The sequence below is a fragment of the Parasteatoda tepidariorum genome, chromosome 8, assembly GCF_982258835.1.
Source record: "Parasteatoda tepidariorum strain Cologne lab strain chromosome 8, Ptep-v5.0, whole genome shotgun sequence".
NCBI classification, from domain to species: Eukaryota; Metazoa; Arthropoda; class Arachnida; order Araneae; family Theridiidae; genus Parasteatoda; species Parasteatoda tepidariorum.
This window is the reverse complement of record NC_141762.1, coordinates 64,573,787-64,598,912: the sequence shown is the minus strand read 5'-3', so window position 1 is coordinate 64,598,912 and position 25,126 is coordinate 64,573,787. Positions and strand designations below refer to the sequence as shown.

At 28.3% G+C, this 25,126-nt stretch overlaps 1 protein-coding gene across 1 annotated transcript in view; it reads right to left on the bottom strand.

Moving 5' to 3' along the window:
• Positions 1-25,126, bottom strand: part of LOC107436149 (exportin-4) — a 47,303-nt gene that overhangs the window by 10,482 nt on the left and 11,695 nt on the right. Inside the window, exons 7-16 of the mRNA XM_043040328.3 lie at positions 23,987-24,099; positions 22,004-22,161; positions 21,439-21,613; positions 21,174-21,347; positions 19,881-20,011; positions 16,405-16,532; positions 14,966-15,146; positions 13,773-13,932; positions 4,713-4,882; positions 3,330-3,498 (exon numbers count right to left, since the gene is read on the bottom strand). Coding sequence (XP_042896262.2) covers positions 3,330-3,498; positions 4,713-4,882; positions 13,773-13,932; positions 14,966-15,146; positions 16,405-16,532; positions 19,881-20,011; positions 21,174-21,347; positions 21,439-21,613; positions 22,004-22,161; positions 23,987-24,099 — 1,559 coding nt within the window. The remainder of the gene's footprint in view (positions 1-3,329; positions 3,499-4,712; positions 4,883-13,772; positions 13,933-14,965; positions 15,147-16,404; positions 16,533-19,880; positions 20,012-21,173; positions 21,348-21,438; positions 21,614-22,003; positions 22,162-23,986; positions 24,100-25,126) is intronic.

Sequence of the window (25,126 nt, the reverse complement as noted above, 5' to 3'; positions counted from 1 at the left end):
AAATTTTTATTTAATAATTTTTTTTCTCATTGACACACAAAAATATACTGAAAAAAATTACATATTCCTCTGTTTTCACACTTTGCTAGTTATCATCCACAAAAAAAAAAATTCTATATATATATATAACATTAAATTTACAAAAAAATAAAACGTTAAATTTATGTCAATTGAAAAAAAGAGATTGATGATATAACCACATGTATTTACAGTGAAATTAAATGTACGTTTCAAGATTCACTTGGTGTAATAAATAATATTGTATTAAAAATATCGAGATGTTAAGAAATAAGTGAAAATAAATAGTGAAAACTGCTAAAATATTGATTGAAAAAAAAAACAATAGAATAATCATGTCATATAGAAAAACTTGAGTGTGCAATTTGTATTTTCCGCATCACAATAATATCAGGAATTTAAAAAAAAACCTGTGAAAATTTATTAGCAGCGACTGAAGAAAAATAATCGAAAAGCTGCATGAATTTGGGGCAAATGGAATGTGTTAAAAAGTAATTATTCAAATGTGTGATTTGAATTTCTCGTTTTCAATAGCATATGAAATATTGGTATCAAGTAGATATCAGTGGCAAAAATTGCACAAAAATCAATTTAAGAAAGAGTGGTATCGTCGCGTCAGATGTGACTAATAAATGCACAGATTGAATTTTGTGTGTTGTAATAATGTAAAAACACAGAGATTTATATATATATATATATATATATATATATATATATATATAGATATATATATAATGAGAGAGAGAAAATTTGTATAATTTTCTCTATGTTTTTTGTCCCTATAGTAGAAGATAAAACGACCGAAACACTGCATAGATTTACAATGGCGTTGACACAAATCAATCACATCAAAAACTGATTACCCAAATATGAGATTTAAATACGAAAGAGAAAAAAAAAATTATCAAAACAGGGCTTTACGACAGTATTGAAAAAAGCGATTCGAAATTTCCATGTCATTATATCATACTAAAAATTAACTTGACTTGTAAAAAAACAAAAAAAACAGAAATTTTATTTAAATGGAACTATCTTTAAAATGTTTGCATTTTCAGAATTACTTTTTATATGATCAATGTTTTTTTGCTTGCCTAAGGAGTTCATTAATTCTAGCTGAAGTTATTATGTAATTTTTGTACCACTCTTTCGTCTTCTCAAAGTCTATCCGAAATTGCATTTTTCTTTAACACATTCGTGTAAAAAAAAATAGTTATTATGCATGAATGAGAACTAAGAAAAAAGATGGTGCTTATAAGAATGGCATAAATGCTTTGGTAACGAAATTTTGCGTGGCAAAATTTAGATTAGCGGAGCTCTAAGAAAATTTTGTGGGCATAAGATTTATCGATTCGTGAATCAACGGTCTTGAGATTCACAGAATTCCCCGAATTAGAGGACGAATCTGACTGTGGTCAGTGTGAGCCGGGTGCAGAATTCGAATCGACTAGCCATTGCAGGGATTCAAACCCGGGCCAACTCATTGACAGGCTAGCGCTCTAATCTCTGAGCCACCTCAGTCCAAAACTACACATTTGTCGGTTTTTAGATTTTTCAATTTCTTTTTACAGTTTAAACTGATGAAAACGGATTTGGACTATTATTATCGTCATGAGAATTGCACAAAAACGTAAATATTAATCAAAAATTAAAAATAGACAAATGTAGATACTATTAAACTACTTTTCAAAAACTACTGATTAAAAAACTCTATTGGTCTAATTTTGAACTAAAAAATTAAAAGAGAATATAAATTACTGAAAGCTTTATATCTGATTAGGTGATGGCCTTTTATTTTACATGTATTTAAAGATACTGCCGAATAAAGTAAATACCCATCATCAATTTATTTGTGAAAATTAAAAAAAAAAGAGGCTTAAAACTATATTTCGAATTTCCCCTCCTCGTCTGCATCCCTTCAACAGTTGAGTTTGGATGAGGAGAGAATGGCCTCTTAAGTATCAGAACCAAAATTTGAAATAGGCAATCAATGGCTGTACTTTGCACTTAAAAATTTCAGTTCTACATCAATAATTTTTAAGCCTAGTCGTCACCTTTGATGTCTAACTTATGCAAACAAATATTAGTTTTACTAGAATAATTTCCCAGCCAGTCATCATTTTTCTCTCTTATCTCTCTGAAAAATTTCTATTTCATGATCTTAATTAGCAGCCATATTTTTCACAGCAAGTCTTCCATTTTGTAAAAATTTTTTTTACCATCAAATTACATGGATACACATCGAGGCCAACAACTAGCGGAAGTGAAAGAATTTTTGCCGAACAATTAGAAAATTTTTTTAAAAATAGCACCTAAATACAGACTTTTGGCAACTAAGAAAAATTTATCATTCGATGCAATTGATGCCTAACTTTTTCATTCTAATATCTGACTCTGAACAGTACATCTGAACAAGTTAATAAATTGAGCTTAACAGTGTCTTTTTAAATTATATTCCCTGGTGAGAGTGAGAGAGCTCATGGACCTGAATTATGTAACTGATATACACTCTTAAGGCTGGGGAAATTCTTATTGTAAAAGTGTAACAGTTTGTATTCTTAAGGTTCATATTATAATAATTTTTTGAGAATACAATTGAGACAATTTGAAGAGTTTTATATTATTAATGATTTTATAATGAATTAATAGACAATTGAAGGTAATGAAAACTTTTGATCAACATACGAAAAAACAAATCAAATAGCTTTACTTAAAAACACTTCAATGTTTCTGTGCTGAAATACAGAAGTGTATTATACTGCACTTAATTTAAAACCGAGAGTTACAGTCTGATTTGTAAATGCTACAGTAATATTCTATACAGTATCATATTTTATTTACATTAAAGAGTCAAAATATATTCCTTTTCAACATATATTGAGAACAATTATTTGCAGGATTACCAACTTTCTATGCTTTTTGTAAAAATTTACTTTAGTGATAGCTATGTTTTTATTCATTTAAACTTATTTTCCACAACCATATATTCCTTTTCAACATATATTGAGAGCAATTACTTACAGGACTACCAACTTTCTATGCTTTTTGTAAAAATTTACTTTAGTGATAGCTATGTTTTTATTCATTTAAACTTATTTTCCACAACCATGATGCATAAAAGATTTAAAAGTTCTTATGCAACACCACCTTGTTCTAGCTCTTTCGTGGAGAAGCTTTTAAAATGCTGGAAAAATTATCAAAATTTCAGAAAGCTCTAATTTTTAAATGTCTACTACTCTATAAAATATTTCACAAAAAACGTTGCGATTGGCAGGCTTGAATAAGTAGAACTTTTAAAAACAAAATTTACTTACTTCTTCCCAATACCTGTCTCTTACTTCTGGAGTTTTATTTGCAGTACCAACAATAACTAAAGATTTGAGCAATGAACGTTTAGCTGCAGTAGGAAGGTTATGAAAGACACCACTGGATTGCTTTTTAACTAAACTAATCAAGGAAGAACAGTTTATGGCTTTATCACCCCTGGAAATAATACAGAAATACTATCAGCGTAAAGAAGACATTTTTTTTTTTTTTTTTGAAAAACATTCTTAAAAAGTTTTACTATGCAATTTCGTTTCAAAAATTGAAAAAGCAGAAGCAAAAGGAATGAATAAAAAAAAAAAAATTATGAACATAACCTCTTTATTTTAACAGCCTCATTGTCTCTTGCATTTGTTCAAAATTACAGAACTGAACACTGATATAGCCATGACTTTTCCAAGCCAGTGATAAAATAAAATTATACGATTATTAACCAAATCAGAAATATTTAAATATAACTTGAACTTGGTTATATAATTGAATTTGTTGAGCAATTTTGGAAGAAAAAAAACATATTAAATACTAAAAAATATTAAGTCTTAAAACTTTTTCTTGCTTTATATTTTATTTGAAAATATTAGTTTATATTGAGATTATCAGGGAATACAATACTGATACAGAACACTTCAGTTCCATACAATGCTGCTAAGAATAGTACACTGCTACAAAAAAACTTATTAATGACCAGAACAATAAGAAGTATAAGTTTAATACGAAATACAGGTTAACTGTTCAATAAAAAGTATTATGAAGAAAATTGCAAATATATTATAACATTATTATTTTTAACCCTTATATTTAAGTTGAAATATAATTATTCCATTACTGAAATAGCTAATTTGTTTATAATACAACCAACACTCAGTGTTTAATTCACTGAATAAAAAAATCTATAAAATTTTACTCTAATCAAAAGGTATAGTTTTCTAAACAAGAGGTGACAGATGCAAAAATTCTTATGACTGAAATTATTAAAGTAAAAAGAAATGCCCTAAGCTCTTAAGTAAATAAATCACAAAATAAGGCTCCTTACACTTAATAAAAAAATTCTTTAAAAATAGAAAATATAAATTAAAGTACAGATGATTATGCAATAATTTATGCTTTAAAAATAAAATTCAAATATGAATACCTAATTAAGAAAAATAATGTGTTCAATTATAAGTTCAATAGAATAGTAACACAAATTGAAGTTAGAGACAAGTTACTTTGTTGAAGCTAGAGTAAAAGACTTTTTTTATTTACTATTATTTATCATTTTTAAATTTTACACTATTTTACTTTGCCTCAAAATTTTTAAAAAAGACTGAAATTTGTCAATCAACTGAAAACTTTCACCCATGTTCTAAAAACATGCTTGAAACCACATTTACCTTTCAGTATTATTTAGGACCATTGTAAGAATATATGCTGTTTCAGTCACTAGTTTTGATTCACTTGTCCAAAGCGAAAGATTCGATTCTAGTTTTCCTATTACAAAATTTAGTGTCCATAGACCAGCTTCAGTATCTTTACCAAATGCCTGAGTCAGTGTCAAACTCATCTAAAATGCATGCCATCAAATTAGTATTTTTGATAATCACAGTATTAGTTAAGAATTTGATTTAAAATCATATCAAAATAACATATTTTTAAACCCAAAAACAAATACAAGTTATCAGGATATTAAAATTATTATGCTATTAAACAATTTTCTTTTATAACAAGTTAACATAGTGATGCAATCAGTTTAATGATTGAAATGTTTCTTAAATAAAAATTATTATTCTTAGCCATAATTGTATTAAAATTAAATTTTTTTAAATAAAAAAAATGAATAGAAGATTATTAAAGAGAAATTTATAAAAAAAATGTTTTTTTAAAAAAAAATTGCACACAAAATAATAAATGAATCAATTACTTAATATAAATTATTCAATGTTCATTAATATGGAAATGCTATACTTTTTTATTTTATTTTGCAACCATCATTGAATAGCCGACTCAATTTTTTAGGTTCAAGAATACTAATGTTCAACTCCGCAGCCTTGTAATTTTAAACCCAATCCTGAAGACAAGGAAACTACTGGATCAAATATTGGGAGAAATATACCATTGTCAAGGACTTTTTGATGAAACTAAACTGCATTTGCGTTACACAGAGAAAAAAATACAAAAAAAAAAACCCAACAATTAGTTTGACGACAGGGGGACTCTAATCCATGTTCCGTCTCCATTTCTTTTTTAAAGGTTGTATAACAACAGATTAATTTAATTACATAAATTCCATTAAATAAACAATAAGATGTATATAGCCAAAGAGCTTGAAAAAAGTACTTTGGTGGCACAAAATAATTCTTGGGGTTACGATTCTAAATGAAGCTTGACATTTAGAGGCATGATAAAATAGAAGAGTCATAAAACGTATGTAATATTCACTCTTATTCTCAAAAATGGTACAACACATGAAACAGATATTAACAAGAATCGAACATGGTGATAGAATGCATTCAAATTTACAGGAGAAAAAAAAAAAACATAGACCGTACATGTTGGGAACTGCTTCATTCCAACACCACAACTATATTCGAAGGATTTTACACAATTCTCACGGGCTGAGAATATCACAAGTCGCAATGTATTTCATAACATGCAAACTGTGTGTTACAATAACGAGTAAGAAAAACAAAATAAAAAATTAATTTTTAATTATAATTTTAAAATATGTTTGAATTAGAAAAATTTTACTTTGGTATAGATGAGTCACATAGTTGACAAACTTGATAACTGTTCTTTAAGATAAAAACTATTTTTATTGCAGCTTTTTTTAAGAAAATCTTAGTTAACATGCTTAGTAATGTGGTTTGGTACAACATTTGTCACATTTTGTCAAATAGCGAGGAGCAAGCTTTGTCTCGGGGACACTCAGAAAAATCAGCTGTATAATTTGGGGTTCATTCCAAATTCATTTCTGCAATTTTTGCATATTACAATTTAATGCAATAAAATGTACATAATTGCAACTTAGGAAGGGTTTTAATTGAGTTTTACTAAAACTGAAAAAAAAAAAAAAATAGAGCATGCACTGTTTTTGCAGTATTTTTCCTCGATAAAAAAATTCTGGATGCAAAAAATTTAAAGGATTTAAACATGTGAATTTTTCAAAAATAATAACAGGATAGACAAAAGACATGTTTTATCAATTCAAATGAACAATTTAGGATTTGTTTCCTTTATATAAAACATTTTAGTAAGATATTTATTTAAAGTACAGTACAGAACCCGTTATCCGGAAATCAGAAAACCGGAAAACCAAAAAACCGGAACGAAATTCGATAAATTTTCTCGCAATTTTTAAAAAAAAATTTTTTTTCCTCATAAGATTTTACGATTTTTCTTTCTTTTTTTAACGATGTTTACCTTACCATCATTTGGAAATAATCATTAGTGTATTACTTCAGCGTTTTTTCTTATTTTTAAGATTATTTCCAAATTTTTTTTTCTTTTAGTTGGGTTTAACAATAAAAAAAGCGGCTTTTTGTAGCGATTCAGAAAACCGGAAAAATCAGTTATCCGGAATAGAGATGGTCCCGACCGTTCCGGATAATCGGTTCCCTACTGTACAAGTAAACATACAGATAAAAAGCAGATATAACTAAGAAAATTTATATTAACTAAATTTAGAAGTTTTTTTTTTTGAGGGAACTAATTTTGGATATAAACAAGACGAAGTTTGTTAGATTTAGAAAATCCAAACTTTTAAAAAATAGTCAGTTTTTAAAAATATTTTTATTCCTATTTAAATAATGCTTATGAAATAACATAGAAAAAAATTTACAGCAGAAAGGGGCTATAACTGGTTGAAATGTTTTAAGTAGTGGAAAATGAGATTTGCAAAGAACATTCACTTATCAGTACAATTATTAATTGGAACTAAAAATATCACACACTCGTTATTATCCTTATCGTGCAATGTAATTAAGTCATATTCTTAGTAACATCACACAAATTATGCTTGAAATTTCAAATTATTTAAAGGATTGAGTATTGAACGTGCATATTAAATTTAAGATTGCTTTATCAAACTAAGATAAATATGTAAACCTATATATACACTGAAGAGCCATTACATTATGACCACTCTGTTAATAACATGCAGGAGCACCTTTAGCCCTCAAAACCGCCGTGGCATTCATCCCACAAGGTGGTGATAGGTCTGAAGTATCTGGTAAAAAGTGTTCACCAACTGGTCCTGCAATTCCCTCACATTGCAAGGGGGTAGCTTCACGAATTCGGTTTACCATGTAGGACCACAAATGCCTTATTGGATTAATGCAGGGCTTCAACTGGCAAAACATGGTTTTGGAGGATCTTTGGAGCAACAAAAAAGCAATTTTGGAGCAGCAAAACAAAGATTGGAGCATAGTTAATAAATAGAATTAAAACAAGAATTTAATAACAAGAATTTTAAATTTCGTTCATTAATAACCTATCTAATTTTTTACACTTTTTTGAAGGTCCCTGCATTAACAAATTAAGTTTCTTTTTGGTACCTTCCAATGCTATCTAATATTCTGCTATCCTCGACTTAGCCTCAGATAAGAGGATCTATAATCGATATGTCTTTATTATTTTACCTATCTTTAATATTTTTTTCAGCTGCGGCTAAAAGATCCTGAGAAGCCTTCAATTTTTTTTACAAATCAATTTCAGCAGCTTTCAATCTGCTTTCCTCAGTCTCAGTGTTTTTCGCTTTTTTCTTTCTTTTTTCTCAACCTCTAATCGAGCAGAATAATTTTTAAATGCTACCACTTTAATCATATCTTTGTCAACTTTAAAAGTTATTTAAATCCCTATTTTGTTGATATATGAAACAACTTCTCTCAAACCATTCACACTATGCAAATTTAAACTTGCCTTATTGTCAAGTAGCTCTTTGTTCACCCTTAAACCTCTTTCAATATCGGCATTCCCATGTGGTACGCACAAAAGAGCTATGTTATAAAAGGATATTTGATAATTCCCAAAATTATCTTTCTTCACAAAATAGTTTTTCCAAAACACATCAATCTGTGCATATTCATTGGAGTCAGAAGAATAACTTTCTGGTTCCCCATGTAACCTTGTCCCTTCATCTAGTAACAAAGATGCCTCTCCAGGCTTTATAATGGATGGGGTTAGTGTTGTTAGATATCTTATTGACTTAATAGAACTTTCTTCCATTCTCATTACAGGATGCAACACTTTAAGATGGTACAGTAATCTATTTTTAAGAGGCAATACTTTTAATAAATTTTTTGCGCATGCCAAGTAAAAAGACCTTGCACCTAAATACATAATTTTTTTTTTCTGAAGAAGATAAGGATGTCATCGCCTTTGTGGTATCTAGTCCAACTTCTATCAAATTTTAATTTTGCCAAATTTCTGCGTTTTCTACATCCAATGATTTTAAGTCCTTTCCTGACAAACATGAAAAGCAGAACTCTTCAAAAAACGCCCTAACAATGCTTTAACTAGGAACACCATTTCATCATACAGCAAGTGAATCAATAGTGTTTCAGTTTTTAAAAGACCTAAAAATTTATTTAATATTACCGAAATATTTCTTAAAAAAAAAAGAGAGCTTTTGGCAAAAGAAATTTAAATAAATTCAATACTGAATGGCTCACACTATTTTTTAAATTAATAATTACTTTTCTTAATTCTGTAAAAGGCAATTCAAAACTGTAATTAATTTAACTATTATTTAAGGTCATCGAGTGTAATTTTCTTAAAATTTAAACAAATGTAATTTGTAATAGTATATTCAACAAAACATTAACAAGATTCATATTGATCATACCAAATTTATAAAAATATGTAAAGAATTAAACAAATTAAGAAAACTTTAATAAATTTATATTACAAATGTAAATTAGTCAATGGCCCCTAATAATTTTTATTAAAATTGGTTACTTATAAAGTATTTTATTAATGAAATAATTAAAAAAAATTAAATAATTTTTAAATGCAAATACAATGAGTATTGAAGCTAAAAAAAATTTGTCAGAAGTAAATTATTATATTGTCTCTACACTTATAATATTTAACAAATCTGTGACAATTAAAATTTTTTTATATCAATTGCTGTAAATCAAATCATTAAAAGATGAATTGAAGTATTTTTGAATGAAAAATCCTAAAAACATAAGATTTTTTGCTGCATTTAAAATATTGAAACCCCTTCTCTTCATACTTATTTAAAATTTTGCCTCTAAATTAGGGGTGCTCAACCTGCGGCCCGCGGGCCAAATGCGGCCCGCGGCTGCAATCTGAACAAAATGAGAAAAAAATTAAATATTTGTTTTTGAAGAATAATAAAAAAAATTCGGTTATTTAAATTTACACTTTTAAGTTTTTGACGCACCCAATCTCAATCAATGTAGTTTTTCGATGGTTACGGATTGCAGCATAGTTTTAAAAATCCCAATATTTTTAATACATTATTATTACGATTTACGAATTTTAATTACCACTTTTGACGCTTTTCGTATGTGCCGATTCCAATGACTTTTCAGTAGTTATTGCTACCCATTTTCAAGTAGTTTCTGAAATAGCGATTTTTGAAAGTTATGAAACGCTTTATTTGTGCAAACTTCATGGAAAATCTAAATGACTTTAGATCCTTTCTTCAACAGTTATTGCTGCACATTTCCGCCCGGTTTTTAAAACTTCGATATTTTAGCACGATATTATTGCGAATTGCGAGTAAAGAATCGCTCATTTAGGTAACCATTTTTTGACATGGCTTACTTGTAACGATTTTATCGCAAATCAAATTATTTTTAAATCGTTATTTTAGAAATTATTGCTACACATTTTTACAAGGTTTTGAAAGTACCGACATTTTTTATACGCTATTGCGACATTTTAATTTCAAATCCGGCATTTAAATTACATAAAATTTTGATGGACTTAATTTACTCCAATTTCATCTGAAATATAAAAGTATTTTGGTCATTGTTTTAGTAGTTATTACGCTTTCCCCGTGATTTAAAAAGATTATGATATTTTTAATACTATGGTTTGACAGCAAGCGAGTTTTGAATCGCGCATTAAAATAATTATTTTTTATGTGCTCTGTTTGTGCCGATTTTATCATTTGCGTTGTACCGATTTTAACACGCATTTTTTAAGAGGTTTTTCGAACGTGTTTTTTCTTCTTTCCCGTTATTGCTCCATTTTTATTTGTGATTTAGAATATACCTGATATTTTCACACAATATTACAACTCGCGAAATTCGATTCAGTTTTAATTTTTTTCGTAACTTAAAAAGTAATTACGGACCTTAGCCAAATCAACACCTTCCCGGGAAAAAAAAACGAGATGTGTTTATATTAAACGCAGTCCGTTTCGCAAAAAAAAATAATTCAAAACACGGCATAATTCTTTAGTCCCATGAACGCGTGCAAGTTTAACAACACACATCGAACCTATTCTTTTTCTCACATGTAATTTAAAAGTCATACATCGTAATTTGTATTTACGCTCTCTGAAAATTGCGCATTGCATTTCGTATTAACATTAACGAGATTTAAAAATAATCCATCGCATTTCGTATTTACGGGATTTAAAATCACATATCGCGATTTGTGTTCTGGCGTTTAAAATATCATCCTTTGCTACTTTTCTCGCAATTAATATGCACGCGTTTTAAAAACCATATATCGCGATTCATATTCATGCATTTTAAAAATCAAGTGTTGTGAGTAGTCCTTTCGCAATTTAAAAGCCACACGATTCGTATTCACGCGATTTGACAGGCATCGAGTTTTTTATTTACATAATTTAAAAATTACACATGGCAATTCGTATTCAAGCAATTAAAAAATAACACATAGCAATTCATATTCAATCAATTAAAAAATAACACATCGCTATTTGTATTTCCGCGATTTAAAAACCCAGAAAGGAAGAACACCATCTAGGACAAATTCCAAAACTGATTATGTTATTTGCTCTAAGTTTAATACTACCCACAACAACAGCTTCTGTCGAAAGACTGTTTTCCAGAATGAATTTGGCCTGTTCAAAATTACAGAGTAGTCTTTAAATACAATCATTACATTTTCATTTAATGGCTCAAAAAATATCACATGATCAAGTAGATAAAATTATCACAATATTAAAAAATTTTGCAAATTACAGTATAACCATTAAGAAATTTTTTAAACCATTTTCTACCTTCTTGGAGCATTTTATATCATTTATGATTATATGCTGGGAAATGATTTGTATATCATTAAATTTTAACTGTATAAAAAATTTAATCATGATAAGTTTCGTAAAGTAATGTAAATTTTATTGATTGTTAATTGATTGTGTATTAATTGTAAATAGTAAGTGTTATGTTAAAAATATATTCGTCATAAAAAGTTGTAAACAAGTATCTTAATAGTTTTTTATTATTAAGGAATATAGTTCCTTAAAATTTAATGTGTTTTCTTTCTTTCTTTCCTCTCTCAGCCTCTTATTATTAATTTAAAATAAAAATGTCTGAAAAAGTAATGTCTTAAAGTACAGTCCCTAATAAATGCTAAATCTTATTTTCCACTTAAGGGGTTTTGTTTTAGTTTTAATAATTTTTAACCGTATAAACTTTCCTTAAATCAAAGTATTTAACTTGAATTTATATTAATAACTAGAATATTTATTTATTTGAAATTTAATTCTATGAAAAAAAATTTAACGTTAAAATTTATGTTTAAATGGACTTCTGTATTTTGTAGTGTGATAAAAAAAATTTCAATTTTTCCATAGTTTTTTAATTATTTCAATTTATCTAAATTTTTTCTGATAAATTGATTTTGATTTTCGAATTCTGTTTTCCTTCTTAAGTAATCAGTTTTGCATTTTCTAATTTTAAACGCTTTAAAGTATTGTATTTTCTGCAAAGAGATTACAAGGTAAACCGACAAAAAGAATTTAGTGTTATATAAACAATGATGTTTATGTAACAATCACCACCAACAATTGCTTTCAATATGTCGGTCTAAACACTTTGGCATGCGGCCCTTCATTGGTCAATCTGCTGTGCATGTGGCCCTTCACTGAAAAAGGTTGTGCACCCCTACTCTAAATATTATTAAGTTATTTCCTAAAACAAAATAAGAGCACTGAAAAATTTGAAGGTACAGTACAGAACCCGTTATCCGGAAATCAGAAAACCGGAAAACCAAAAAACCGGAACAAAATTTGATAAATTTTCCCGCAATTTTTAAAAAAAAATTTTTTTTTCCTCATAAGATTTTAGGATTTTTCTTTCTTTTTTGAAAGATGTTTACCTTACCATCATTTCAGAAATAATCATTAGTGTATTACTTCATCTTTTTTTCTTATTTTTAAGATTATTTCCAAATATTAATTTTTTTAGTTGGGTTTAACACTAAAAAAACGGCTTTTTGTAGCGATTCAGAAAACCGGAAAAATCAGTTATCCGGAATAGCGATAGTCCCGATCGTTCCGGATAATCGGTTCTCTACTGTAATAACACAATAATAAAATGCAATAAGTAAAAAAAAAATATTAGTAAAAAAAAGTAATAAAGTAAAATAATTGTTTAAAAACAATATGCAATTAGTGGATGGTCCCTCAGATAAAAAATTTACATTATGAAACTCAATTAATTCTTATCCTTATTAAATGAAATGAATAAAAGGGAGATGGAAAGTTTGAAGCTTTGTGATTCTTGACTGTTCTGAGGATCAGCATGAAAATATGTACTTAGTGGATGGTCTCCTAGTTAATTCAAAGATCATAGTACTAATCTATAAATAGAATAGCGCAAGAAGGCCATTACCTTGCCATTGACGAAGACGATGGCACTTCAATAACGATAAAATTAACAAGAGAAAATTTTTTTTCTTATGCTATTAAAATTTGGCAATGTTTAGTTGGTCCACGAAAATTTTTTGGCGCAGATTCGGCGCAAATTTAACATAAAATGCCGTTTCTGCAGCAGTAATGCGCAAATATACCGATTTGGCGCAAAATGCGCAGCACTTGAAGCCCTGATTAATGTCAGGTGAATTTGGAGGCCAAGAAATGACTTGAAAGTCACTGGAATCCTCAAACCAATCCATGACGATTCGATCCTTATTACATGGTCCATTATCCTGTTGGTAAACACCATCCCCCGCAGGAAAAACTGTTGCCATGAATGGGTGAACTACGTGTAGCTTACAGACGTCAGGGATTGCTCTATGAGGATTATGGGTCCTAACGTGCCTCATGAAAACATCGTTCCTGGGCGAAAAACCATGAAAACCTGGACAAGCCCATTGTATAGATGGAGGGTGGTCATAATGTAATGGCTCTTCGGTGTATGTATATATACAAATAATGAGTTTATCTACAACATTTTTATAATAAACATATTTAAAACAGCAAATTATATTTGAAAAAGTAAACTTACTTCATTGTAATAAGACTCATTGGGTAATAAATATGTGATACAGAAACGACCCAAAAACCATACCAATGTAAGTCCTACTTCAGGACTTAGTAGATGCGTTAAATTTGCTTCAATAGCTCGTTTCTCAACTTCACATAGCCTAAAGACAGCAGCTATAAGCCTAAATAAATAAAGGATTAAAAATTATGAATTTGCTTTTTGATTTACTGAATGTACCTTTATTTTTAATTAAAACATAATTTTAACAAAAAAATTTCAAAAGAAAACCCTCCCCATATATAAAGTCTTTTGACATATAAAACAAGTTTATAACCATTTTAAACATCTGAATGTCATCAACATATTTATTTGTTGTATTTACATAAGCCGCTTTTGGATCTTTCGCATAACACTAAGTTAAAATAGTTTGTTTGCGTTGTTCCTAGCCTTTGTGTAAATATGCTAATAAGAGTACAAATCTCTTCTCCAAAAGTGTGGGTAACACATATTAAATGAAAACTTTTGGATATGACATAATACTCATTAGTGTGATGTTGTTTTACTAAAATCTACTTTTAATAAATATACAATATTTTATAAGGTTGTCAAATTATTTTAGATATATTTCATGAACCAAAGTTTATTACCCACAACTCCTAAACAAATGTAATTTTACAGTTGGTTTAATATATTGTAAATGTAATTTCCATAAAACAATAGAAACTTTTTCTTCAAATGCAAGGATAAAGAGAATAAGGAATTATACTATTTTAAACATAATGCTTGAAGAAGTTACTTGTTGTCGTCGGCCATTAAGGCAGAGGGGCTGTGCTTGTGCTTGTTTTCCAGTGGCACCATCTATGGCCAAGAATTCGACTTCTGCCACATCTCTTTATAGGGCGGACCCATTCATTCATCTGTCCGTAGATTGTAATTTTGAAATGAACCAGAGAACGATCAATATCCAATTCAGTTCCCACAGAGGTATTGATTTGTTACTTTAGCATGGAGGACTTTGTGACCTGACACATTTAACGGGTACCAATCACAATTTACTACACGGGGAGTTTTTGGCTGGATTCAAACTCTCGTTCTCATAAACATGAGTCCAGCGCCCTGCCAACCAGGTAATCCCGGCTAATGCATGATAAGTATATATTGTTTTATCAGTACCTCAGCCTTTAATAAAAACAAATTTTAAGCAATACAATTACCTTACAACTAAATCAGTAGAAACTTCGGCACCTGGAATGTCACATGTTCTGTGAGTAGGAGAAGCTAAAACCTGAAGTGTTGTTTCAACATTTACATTTTCTGCTTGACTCAGGCAATATCTTATGATTTTAGAAGGAATTAGTGCAGTTTCACCCTCACTTATTGATGAAAGCACATGACCTAAATAGAAACAAACAAAATTTTCGAAAATCAAAAAGTACATTTATTGTGAAATCAATTTTCTTGAGGAGAGGAAAACTGCCACAAGTATAAAGATGATAATATAATAGAATAGTACTTAATACAAATATAAATTTTATCAATATAAAAAAAAGAAAGCTTGCTTATTTTTTAAAAAAAAGCAATAAATAAACTATTTAAGTCAATAAATTTCATATCAAAGTATTACTTTAGTTGTGTTAAAATTAATTTTAAAAGTTAAATTTAATTTTGTGTTTCTGGTTAAAGAAACTGCATTTAAGCAATTTTAATCAAAGATGGTTTTATAAATCCCTTTTACATACTGAAATACAGATTATACTTTAAAGTAAATATGTAAAATGTTTGATGAATGATTCCATAGTTGAATGCCCATACTGGTCAGGATGCTATGGCTAACATAGTAAAAAGCATGGCAACTAGTGCTCTTTAGTGTTCAAATAAGTACAGTTAGGCCATTGTGAGTACTATTACACCTTTAGTGACAGAAGGTGTATCACAGCAAATTATAGTTGCTTGAAAACAATGAATTTTGTTTGGAATAGATAAAACTGCAAAAAAGATATATAAAGCATTAGTGAAAATACGGTATGGAAGCCGTAAGAGAATAGTTTGTTTCTGAGTAGTTTGAACATTTTACAAATGAATAGGAATGTGTTAAAGAAGCTAAATTCAAGTGATACAGAAAAAAGCCGGAAGCGTCCAGCACCTGTACAATGATGATGTCAAATCAGTATTGTAGCTAATGGCAAATTCTTTGAGTACCAATGAAGGTACTTTGTTTGTATCTCCAGTTTAATTTATGTAATTACCAATAAAGATATTTTGTTAGTTATTTTCTGTGAGCACCAATGAAGGTATTTTGTTTGCATCGTTAGTTTTCTTGATTTTATGAAACCATTTATTATATCATTTTAACACACGTTGAAGTTAAGTTTAATTACTTTGTAACAACACAGTAAAAAAGAATATAAACAATACACAACAGGTCAGAAAAACAGAACATTTCTGACTTGTCAAGCAGAAATACACAGTATTAGACATTTATGTACTCTAAGTTGAAGTTTGCTAAAGCTTGGACATTAAAATGAAATTTATTTTAGAAGTAAAAAACTATTTTGAGTATGAAGAACTAGACTAAATTCATTCAGAGGAATTATACAATCAAATAAATTGTTAAGCTGTCATAGAAAAACAAATTGAAAAAAGTGAATTATACCAGATATCATGACTAGCCAATGTATGTCTTCGTTCAAACAGTCAAGAACAGAGGTATCATTTGCTCCACCAGTCTGGTGAATTCTTTGTAACTGACCATGCAATCGAGAAATTCGGTCTTCAACTAATCTAAAATTGAAAACATGTTAAAATTAAAAGATATAAGAGATTACAGTAAGTTTAAAGATATTCATGAAAAAATTTCCAGCTGTTCAAAGTAAATTTGAAATCATTAAGTGCTTAACTATTTTTTAGAACCTTCAAATTTGTTACAAACTTCGATAAAAGAAGTACTGTAAAAAATTTAGAACAGGGTTAATTGTTTGTCAAGTGCGTGACAGAAGTTAATTTAACAAAATGTTTTATTTATTCATTTTTCAGTAAAACATTTTTCGACTGCACATAAGCAGTTTTGTAATTTTTCAGCTCAAATTCAAATAAGTATGAAATCTTTTATCATTGATATTCTTGCAGTTGAGTAAATCATCTAAGATTTTGCTATTTTTAACATATAAAACAAAATTTTTTTTTTTATTGGCAATAACAAGTTTTCCTAAGTTATACAGTTTTAGTTTTCCATAATCATTATATTTTTTATGTTAATACCAAATTAAAAGAGAGTTATAAAGATATTAAAAATTAGTCTTGAGAAATCTTTTTCTTTTCTTTTTCCCCCAATGCCCATCTGATTGACACTTGTCATTGAGGTATAAGTAGGGAAGATTTGTTAGCCACTCTTTCAGGGGCACAATATTAAGTGGGCCAACGTTGCTCCCACAGTCCACTATGTATATCTTCCCTCATTATTCTAGATCCTAATGATCTGAATCTTACTACGTGAAGATGGCTGCACATCTAGTTCCACCTACACTCTACCCAACTAACAATTTTTTTTTGTGGGGATAAATACATTATATTTATAACTAGAGCCCGGATTTTGATGACCTAAAAAATCTCAACTAATGCCCTTAAAAAGTGCAAAAAATGCCCTTAAAGAGGGCCAAAAATGCCCTTAAAAATGCAAAAATTGCGCAAAAAATGCCTTAAATAAAGCAAAAATATTGGATTAAAAAAATAATTTGGTCTTTAAAATTATTATGAGTCATTTAAAAAATATAAAGCAATGCAATACTTGTTCTACATTCATTAAAGTTTGAAAAATATGTTTTATATCCTAAAATAACAAAAAAAGGAAAATATATTGACACCAAAATATTTTTATTTTGTGTAGAAACTTTAATGGATATAACAACCTCCATCTCATAATATTACTAAATATCAGAATTACATTGGATTATTATATGTTTTTTGATAATTTGAAGTGTAAACGAGCGTCTCTTGTCTGAAAGTAAATTTTCATTCCTGCAGAAGCTTCTTTCAACGTCTACTGATGTTATAGGTGCGTACTTGAAAAAGACGGTCTCACTTACTTACAATTCTTCTTCAATTTGAAAAGATTTTGCTTCACCTGTTAGTATTCCATAGATTTTCTTCATTGTTTGGAAGCCAGTGTAATAATGAAAATTGATAAAAATTAGTAAAAATTGGAAAAAATTAACAAAAAACTTTAAAAAATGCATTAAAATGCAAAATACGCCCCAAAATTTAAAGAAAAATGCCCTATAAATCTAAAAAAATGCTCTAAAAGACAAAAAATGTACAAAAATGCAAATGTCATCAAAATCCGGGCCTTATTTATAACTATATATAAAGATTTTCAATGCAGTAGGATTCTTTGGCTTACCGCATAGTTAAATATTATTTTTTTTATCTCCTACAAATTTCAATTCAGATTTGTTAAATTTTTTTATTTTTTTTAGAGATGAGGCATAACTGATCATGACTTTAGTGTCGCTCGCATATATCATCTCCAGTTGTAGTTTGCGTATTTTGTTCAAAGCTCTGCCACAAGTTTTTTACACACCTTTCCGCAACCTGGGAGCGATAGAGAAATTTCGGTATTTCTACAATGTGTGCAGTGTCAGCAAAATGTGTGATTAAAATGCGTGAATGTCTTTCCTTGAGTCTTGCAGTATTGGGGAAGGATATACCACACAACAACACACTAATTAATGATTTCAAAGTGATCTGGTAATACAAAATTTCTAACAGTTTCTTTTCTTTGGAACAGTTTTTCCTGGTTTTAAAATCTTTTCTATTTACAACCTAAGGACTTTCTTGACAAAAGTCAGCAATCTAGAATAGGGCAAAGGGAATGGATCATGATTTTCCAAGCTCTCGGGGCCATGCCCAAAGTGATTGAATTTAAAATATACAGTAATAGATATTGTTGGTAGATAGGAAATTGTTATAGCAAAGGCCAAATTTTGTACTACTAAAGATAAACCTTAGATTATTTAAAATCCTTAAAATTAGAATTTTCGTGTGGTATGTTGCAAGATTTTGAAGATATCAAATCAGTGATAAATTCTAGTACTAAGCGTATCAGAAAAATACCAGTTTTCTTGTTAGTCCCAGGTTTTAGAAATGTGTGTTAAACTTGTTAGACACAACTAAAATAAAATATGACAGCATGAAGCTACAGATGGATATATCAAAAGATCTAAATCAGTTCAGACTTTTTTTTCCTTAAAAAAAAAATAAAAAATCAGATTTCAAATATGCAGATGGCATAAAGAAGAAACCTTAATGACTCAATGAGTTGAACAATATTACTCCATTAAAAATCTATGCAATTGTCTGTAAATATAATGTAGAATTCACATAAATTGGATGGTTCGCTGGGTAGGTGGAATTTGATGTACAACTCCAAGATTGTTTTGATCTAGCATAATGAGCAAAAAGATATATTCAAAAAAATTACGAAAAATTGATGTACTTATGTTTCTTTCTAAAACCTTGCTTGAAAGTAAAAAATTAAATTCATGATCAAAATTTAAGTTATTTAGAATATTCAAATCATTAAACAAGCACAAAAAAGTAAAGCATGTTTAATTCATAAGTCTTGGCCAACTTAAAATCTTTTAAAAAAGATGAGATGTTTTCAAGTTTTCTCCCTGACAATTCCAGGTTTTCTAGATGAGTGGCCAACCTGTATAATTAAAGATAGAGTCATACAACTGATAACTTAAACTAATTTGAAACATTAATGATGGTTAAATAGTTGAAAGACACTTGAATACCTGTTGTAGATTTCTATAAACAAAGTTTTTAAAAATGAAGACTATTTCCAGACATGATTGAGCAAGTGCTTATCTCTTTAAACAATTTTTATAATATTATTAGTTATTAATATCCTATTATATGCTTATGGCTTCGAACTTCAGATAATTTTGCCAGACTAATTTCATATTCAAGACCTGTTGAAGTGGTGATTATTGATAACTTGGTATTCTGTAATCACTTGTTAAGAATCACATATTTAAAAATACCAATGGGAAAAAAAAAATTAAAAACAAATTGTAATCTAAGATTTAAAGTAGTTGTAAACTTTCACTCAATAGTTGTATTAAGTACCTCACTAATATAGGAACACTGTGGTCAATTACAAGTCTACCAAATACACCAATAGCTGTTAACTGATCACGATATTTGACTCTATCATCTTCTTCGATCTCATCTATTTCTTCTTTGTTGCTATTTCCTACCTGTATAATGTGAAAATAAAACATTGTAAACAGCACAAATTAGTTTGGGAAAAATTGCAGTTAATTTTAATTGATTAACTCCTCGAAATAAATACATAAATTTCTATGAATAAAATTACTTGTGAAAAACAATAGAAACGTAAGTAAAAACAAAGATGTTATATTAAAAAAATAAATAAATAAATAACATGGAACATAGAGCATAACAGAAATACTATATCATTCACCAGGCAATAATTATGGTACAATGTAGAAATCAGAATATAAAAAAAAGAGAAATATTTATGAAACATTATGAGTGAATAATTACATCATTCACAAGGCAATAAATATGATATATTGTAGAAATAATGAATGAAAAACAAGAGCATAAAGAAATGTTTATGAAAAACAAGATGAAATATTTAAAAATGGATTTGACAAGAACAGAAATGACGTTTACAAAGTTATCACTGAATTGCAGAAATAAAATTCCCTTACTATTCCAGAAAAGACTTTTCTAAAATTCAAGAGCATATTTTTGTAATATATACACACAGTGTAAACACAACAATATTTTATTAGAAACATATTTTTTTATTCAATAAGTATTTGCTTGTTGATAGGCAAACATTATGTCTTGAATGAAAAAAAATTCATACAGTGAAGGTTTAAAATGTAAACTTTATAAAAATAAATTATAATTGAGAGGAATATTTTGCATGCAAATTGGAAACATTTAAAAACTCAATTCAATATAACTTATTAATAAAATTTACAAAAGGGTGCTCCACATATTTTTGGCAATTTTTATGTTCTTATACAAAACCAGGAAAATGAATTTAAAAAAAAAGAGATTTTCTAATAATAAGAAATCCTTATATTAATAAATAGAAAAATACACACAGATTACTACAGTAATATCTCAAACATACAGTAGCCAGTCAAAAAGGCACCTTACTCTACAGTCTAACCATAAAAAACACCTAAATCTCCACAAAATTGCTTTATGGTTAGCTGTAAGCACCATATACTAATTTATTCTAACAAGCATTTAATTAAATGATTTTTAAAAGAAAAGTATCTCATATTTCCAAGCATTCAAAAGCTGATTATCTGTAATTTATTATAATATCCCTTAACATGATCTTCAAATCAGAATTTAAAGCACACATTTACTCACAGGGCCTCTATTTTCGTCAGGTGCTGAAAGATGGGTTTTTAAATAATGATTAAATATTTGGATTGCCGATTCTCTCAACAAATTGGATGGGAATAATTGGTTGTCCTGTAAAATAGTAGCCCACGCCTCGATGAGATGCTCAAATGCTTCCATATAGACTTTATCTTCCTGTTGCTGAAAAAAAAACAAAACCAAATACATTATTTTATCACTAAAAACATATTCAAATCTAATTAAAAACTTTTAATCATTTATAAATTATTACTGATTCTTCCTGAGCTGCTCTTTCGGTGAAGTGACAAGTTAAATCAGTCAGTTTTAAAAGGTAAGCTTGTAAAACGTCCGGAGATATACTGGACATATAGGCATTGGGATAAAACACATGAAGACGACTAATCATATTGGACACTCCTATTACTTCATAGTCTTTCAAAGGACCACTAGAAAGAAAATATTTAATTACATTTCACTGTTTCTTAAATTTATTACGAATAAAAAAATGACTTTTTAAAATTGACTTGCCAAATTTACTTAAAGGAGAACATACTAAAGTAGTTAAAAAGGAAATATACATTTCAAAACTTTTTTCTATTTAACAAATTCTTGCTCTTTCATTATTTAAATAGCTAACTTTAAAAAAAAATAAAAATAAGATTCAAGCCTTTTTTTTATTATCACTGATCATAAGGGAATAATATAGTCAGTACATGCATATAATATACTATATTACAACTGTGATTGACCACTGACATTACTTTCTAGAACATTACATCTGATTTTAATTCAAATTATTATTGAACTTATATTTATGGATATAGGAAAAAACATACCTAGATAATAATCGTAGCAAATTTTCAATGAACCATCCAAGATATGTTGACCTAGCTTCCATTTTATTCATTACACTACCATTTAATGATGCTAACTGATAAAAACACTGAAGAGTATGATGACACAGATCTGGATTTTCCCTAACTTGCCAGTGAAGCTATTAAAAACACAACTAAATTAGCATCAAGAGAAGTTAGCAAGATTTCACTGAAATTTAGAAGAAAAATTCCTGATTCTCTGATCTTTTAATGTTTTTTTAAAAAACATGTTAACATAATTCCAAACCACACATTTATTCAATACAATATTTTATCAGATAAAAATTTTTTTATGCAATAAATAATGATACTTATTTTTTGACAGAATAGTCAAATATTACACCTGGGATTATTAACTAATGGGATGGGAAATTTTACTACACAAATTTTTAAAAGTAGATTTATAATGCACTTTATATATAAATTATATACAAAAGCTTTTCCATATTTTATAAAAAATAAAAAAATGCATTACTCTCTAATATTGTTTTATCTAAAATCAAATTCTCTGACAATTCTATGTTTCATGACAGAGTTTTAAATATAAGCTTAAAATTTAAATAACACACAGCATTTTTTAAATTCTTTTTTGACGTAGACAGAACTTTGTAGGATGCTAAATATTTTCAACAATTATTTTATTTTATTTCATTAGTCATTGAACAGTCGACCCAATTGTGGGTTTACGACTACAAATGTTCAACTCCGTAGTCTTGTAATTTTGAATCTAATCCAAAAGACAAGGGAGCTTATTTATCAAGTATTGGGAGAAATTTGCCTTTGTGGAGGACTTTTTGGTGGAACATGGAGAGGAAAACCACGAAAACATCCAGAGGCTAGCCGGACCACAAGGGAATCCATGATACACCTACCACCGAGGTCACTGCAAGACGGGGGCAGAATTCGTATCTACCAGCTATCGATGGGATTCAAACTCGGTTCACCTCACTGGAAGGCAAACACTCTATCCCCTGAGCCACTGCAGCCCTCAGCAAGTAATTTTGACAGATTCAACATGCATCAGTCACCATTTACTACACGGGGAGTCTTTGACTGTCGGGGATCAAATCCATGAACTCTTGGACATGGGCCCAGTGCCCTACCAGCCAGGCTAGTAATCTTTCAGTTAAATCTAAAAAAATTTTTTATTCACCCACAGACTATTATAATTAATATTTTGCCAATGATAACGAACCCTGCATGAAATAAGTATTTACTATTAACAAAACAGTCCATTATTAACAAAAATTAAGATTTTCTACTGATCATTTAGTTTTAACTCACACACAGTGCTTGTTAAGCATAGTTCTAAAAATGAATCATAAACTCGCAGGAATTTTTTTTAATGAATTTGATATATTGTTTAGAAATATTAATTTCTTTCTGATACCAATTTCTTTGGAAAGTCGCTAAAAATTTCGTAATATTAGCTTCCACTTTCAAATTAAAACTTATATTCTCCAACCTTCGGATCTACATATATTTACTTAGAGAAAATAAAATAATCTGGTAGCAACAAACATAACAATATATCCCATATATAAAAAAATTTAATATAACTATCCTGTATTAGTTTATTTAATTATTTTTGGTAGCATTAAAAAAAGGATATATTAGAAATTCCATGGAAAAACAATTTTTTTTTTGCCCACATAATTTTCAATTTTAATAATTTTTAGTCATTTTACATAAACAACTATAACTGTGACTTTTCAAATAAAATAACAGTTTTCAAAGGCTTGCTTTAAGAAAATAAATAATTTTATTGGATCTTTATATACACATATTTTCATAATAGACAAACTATCAAGACTTTACTTCATACTAATCAAACCTTTATTCTAACAGTTAAATATTTATATTGATTGAAGATAGGTTAATGAGTAGAAAATTATGTTTACACTATATAATTGTACAAATAAAAGGCAAAAATTTTAATCTGACCTTGAAAAATAAGCCTATCACATTTGGATCTAAAAACACATCATGCCATTCACTGTTAGGTCTTAAGGCAGGACTTGGCTGAGACTCAAACATCCCAACCAATTTCCTAGGTACTTATACATAGCTAAGGATTTATAATAAGACATTATACAGTTTCAGAGTTCAAATGATATGAAAATGCTAGGCTGCAGCAAGAACAAAAAAAACTATAAAAAATGAAAAACAAAAGCAAATATTCAATTGAATAATAAACTTTAAGCACTAACTTTTAACTAAAATTAAATGGCTATGAAAAGAATTAGTAGAAATATTACTTGAGAAAAATTTACTGGTCTTTTCGCATAGTTTCAATAAAAAAAACAAAAAATGAGATTTAATTTGAAAAAAAAAAGAGAATTATGTGCTTCTCTAATAATAATTTATTTCTTCTATAAAAACTGTTTTTATGTTACATTTAAATGTATAGTATAAAATTAGAATTTCAAATTATCGAGATACATAAAATTATTATAAAGATGTTGAAAAAACAAAGCATTGTTCATAGAATTGTAAACATATAGCATATACTGTGCTAGATACTAGCCACTAAAAATTTCAGGCCTTGTCATTTCTTAATGAAGAATAACATTACTTCTTAGCTTTAAAAGAATGTTCACACAAACTTAAAATATTCCATATTTTAAGTAGCGATCTCTTTTAAAGTTATAGTATGATTTTTTTAAAAATGAAATCTTATTGGAACACTTCCTCAGAGTTCAATTATAAATTTTAATATTAAATATTAGATTTTTTAAAATTCCAATTATTATAATATCAAAATAAAGTAAGAAATGGCATAATAGCTATACATTTTTAGAGGAAACTAGGAATTTTTTTTTAAAAAAACTACAATTTCACATAAAAAAAATAATTAAAAAAAACTAGTGGCACCTGTTTGGTAGTGAAATTAGGCACTTAAAAAGGGCAGAAGTAGAATTATTTATTCATTGCAAAAAGTAATATGTAGAATTCATTTTATTAGAAAAAAAGTAGATTAAAAAGAATCAAGACTAAAAGTTAGAAAATTATAATACACAGACTTGAGGAGACTAAAACTGAAAAATAGAACCAAATAAATATTTTTAAAAAAATATTAAAATT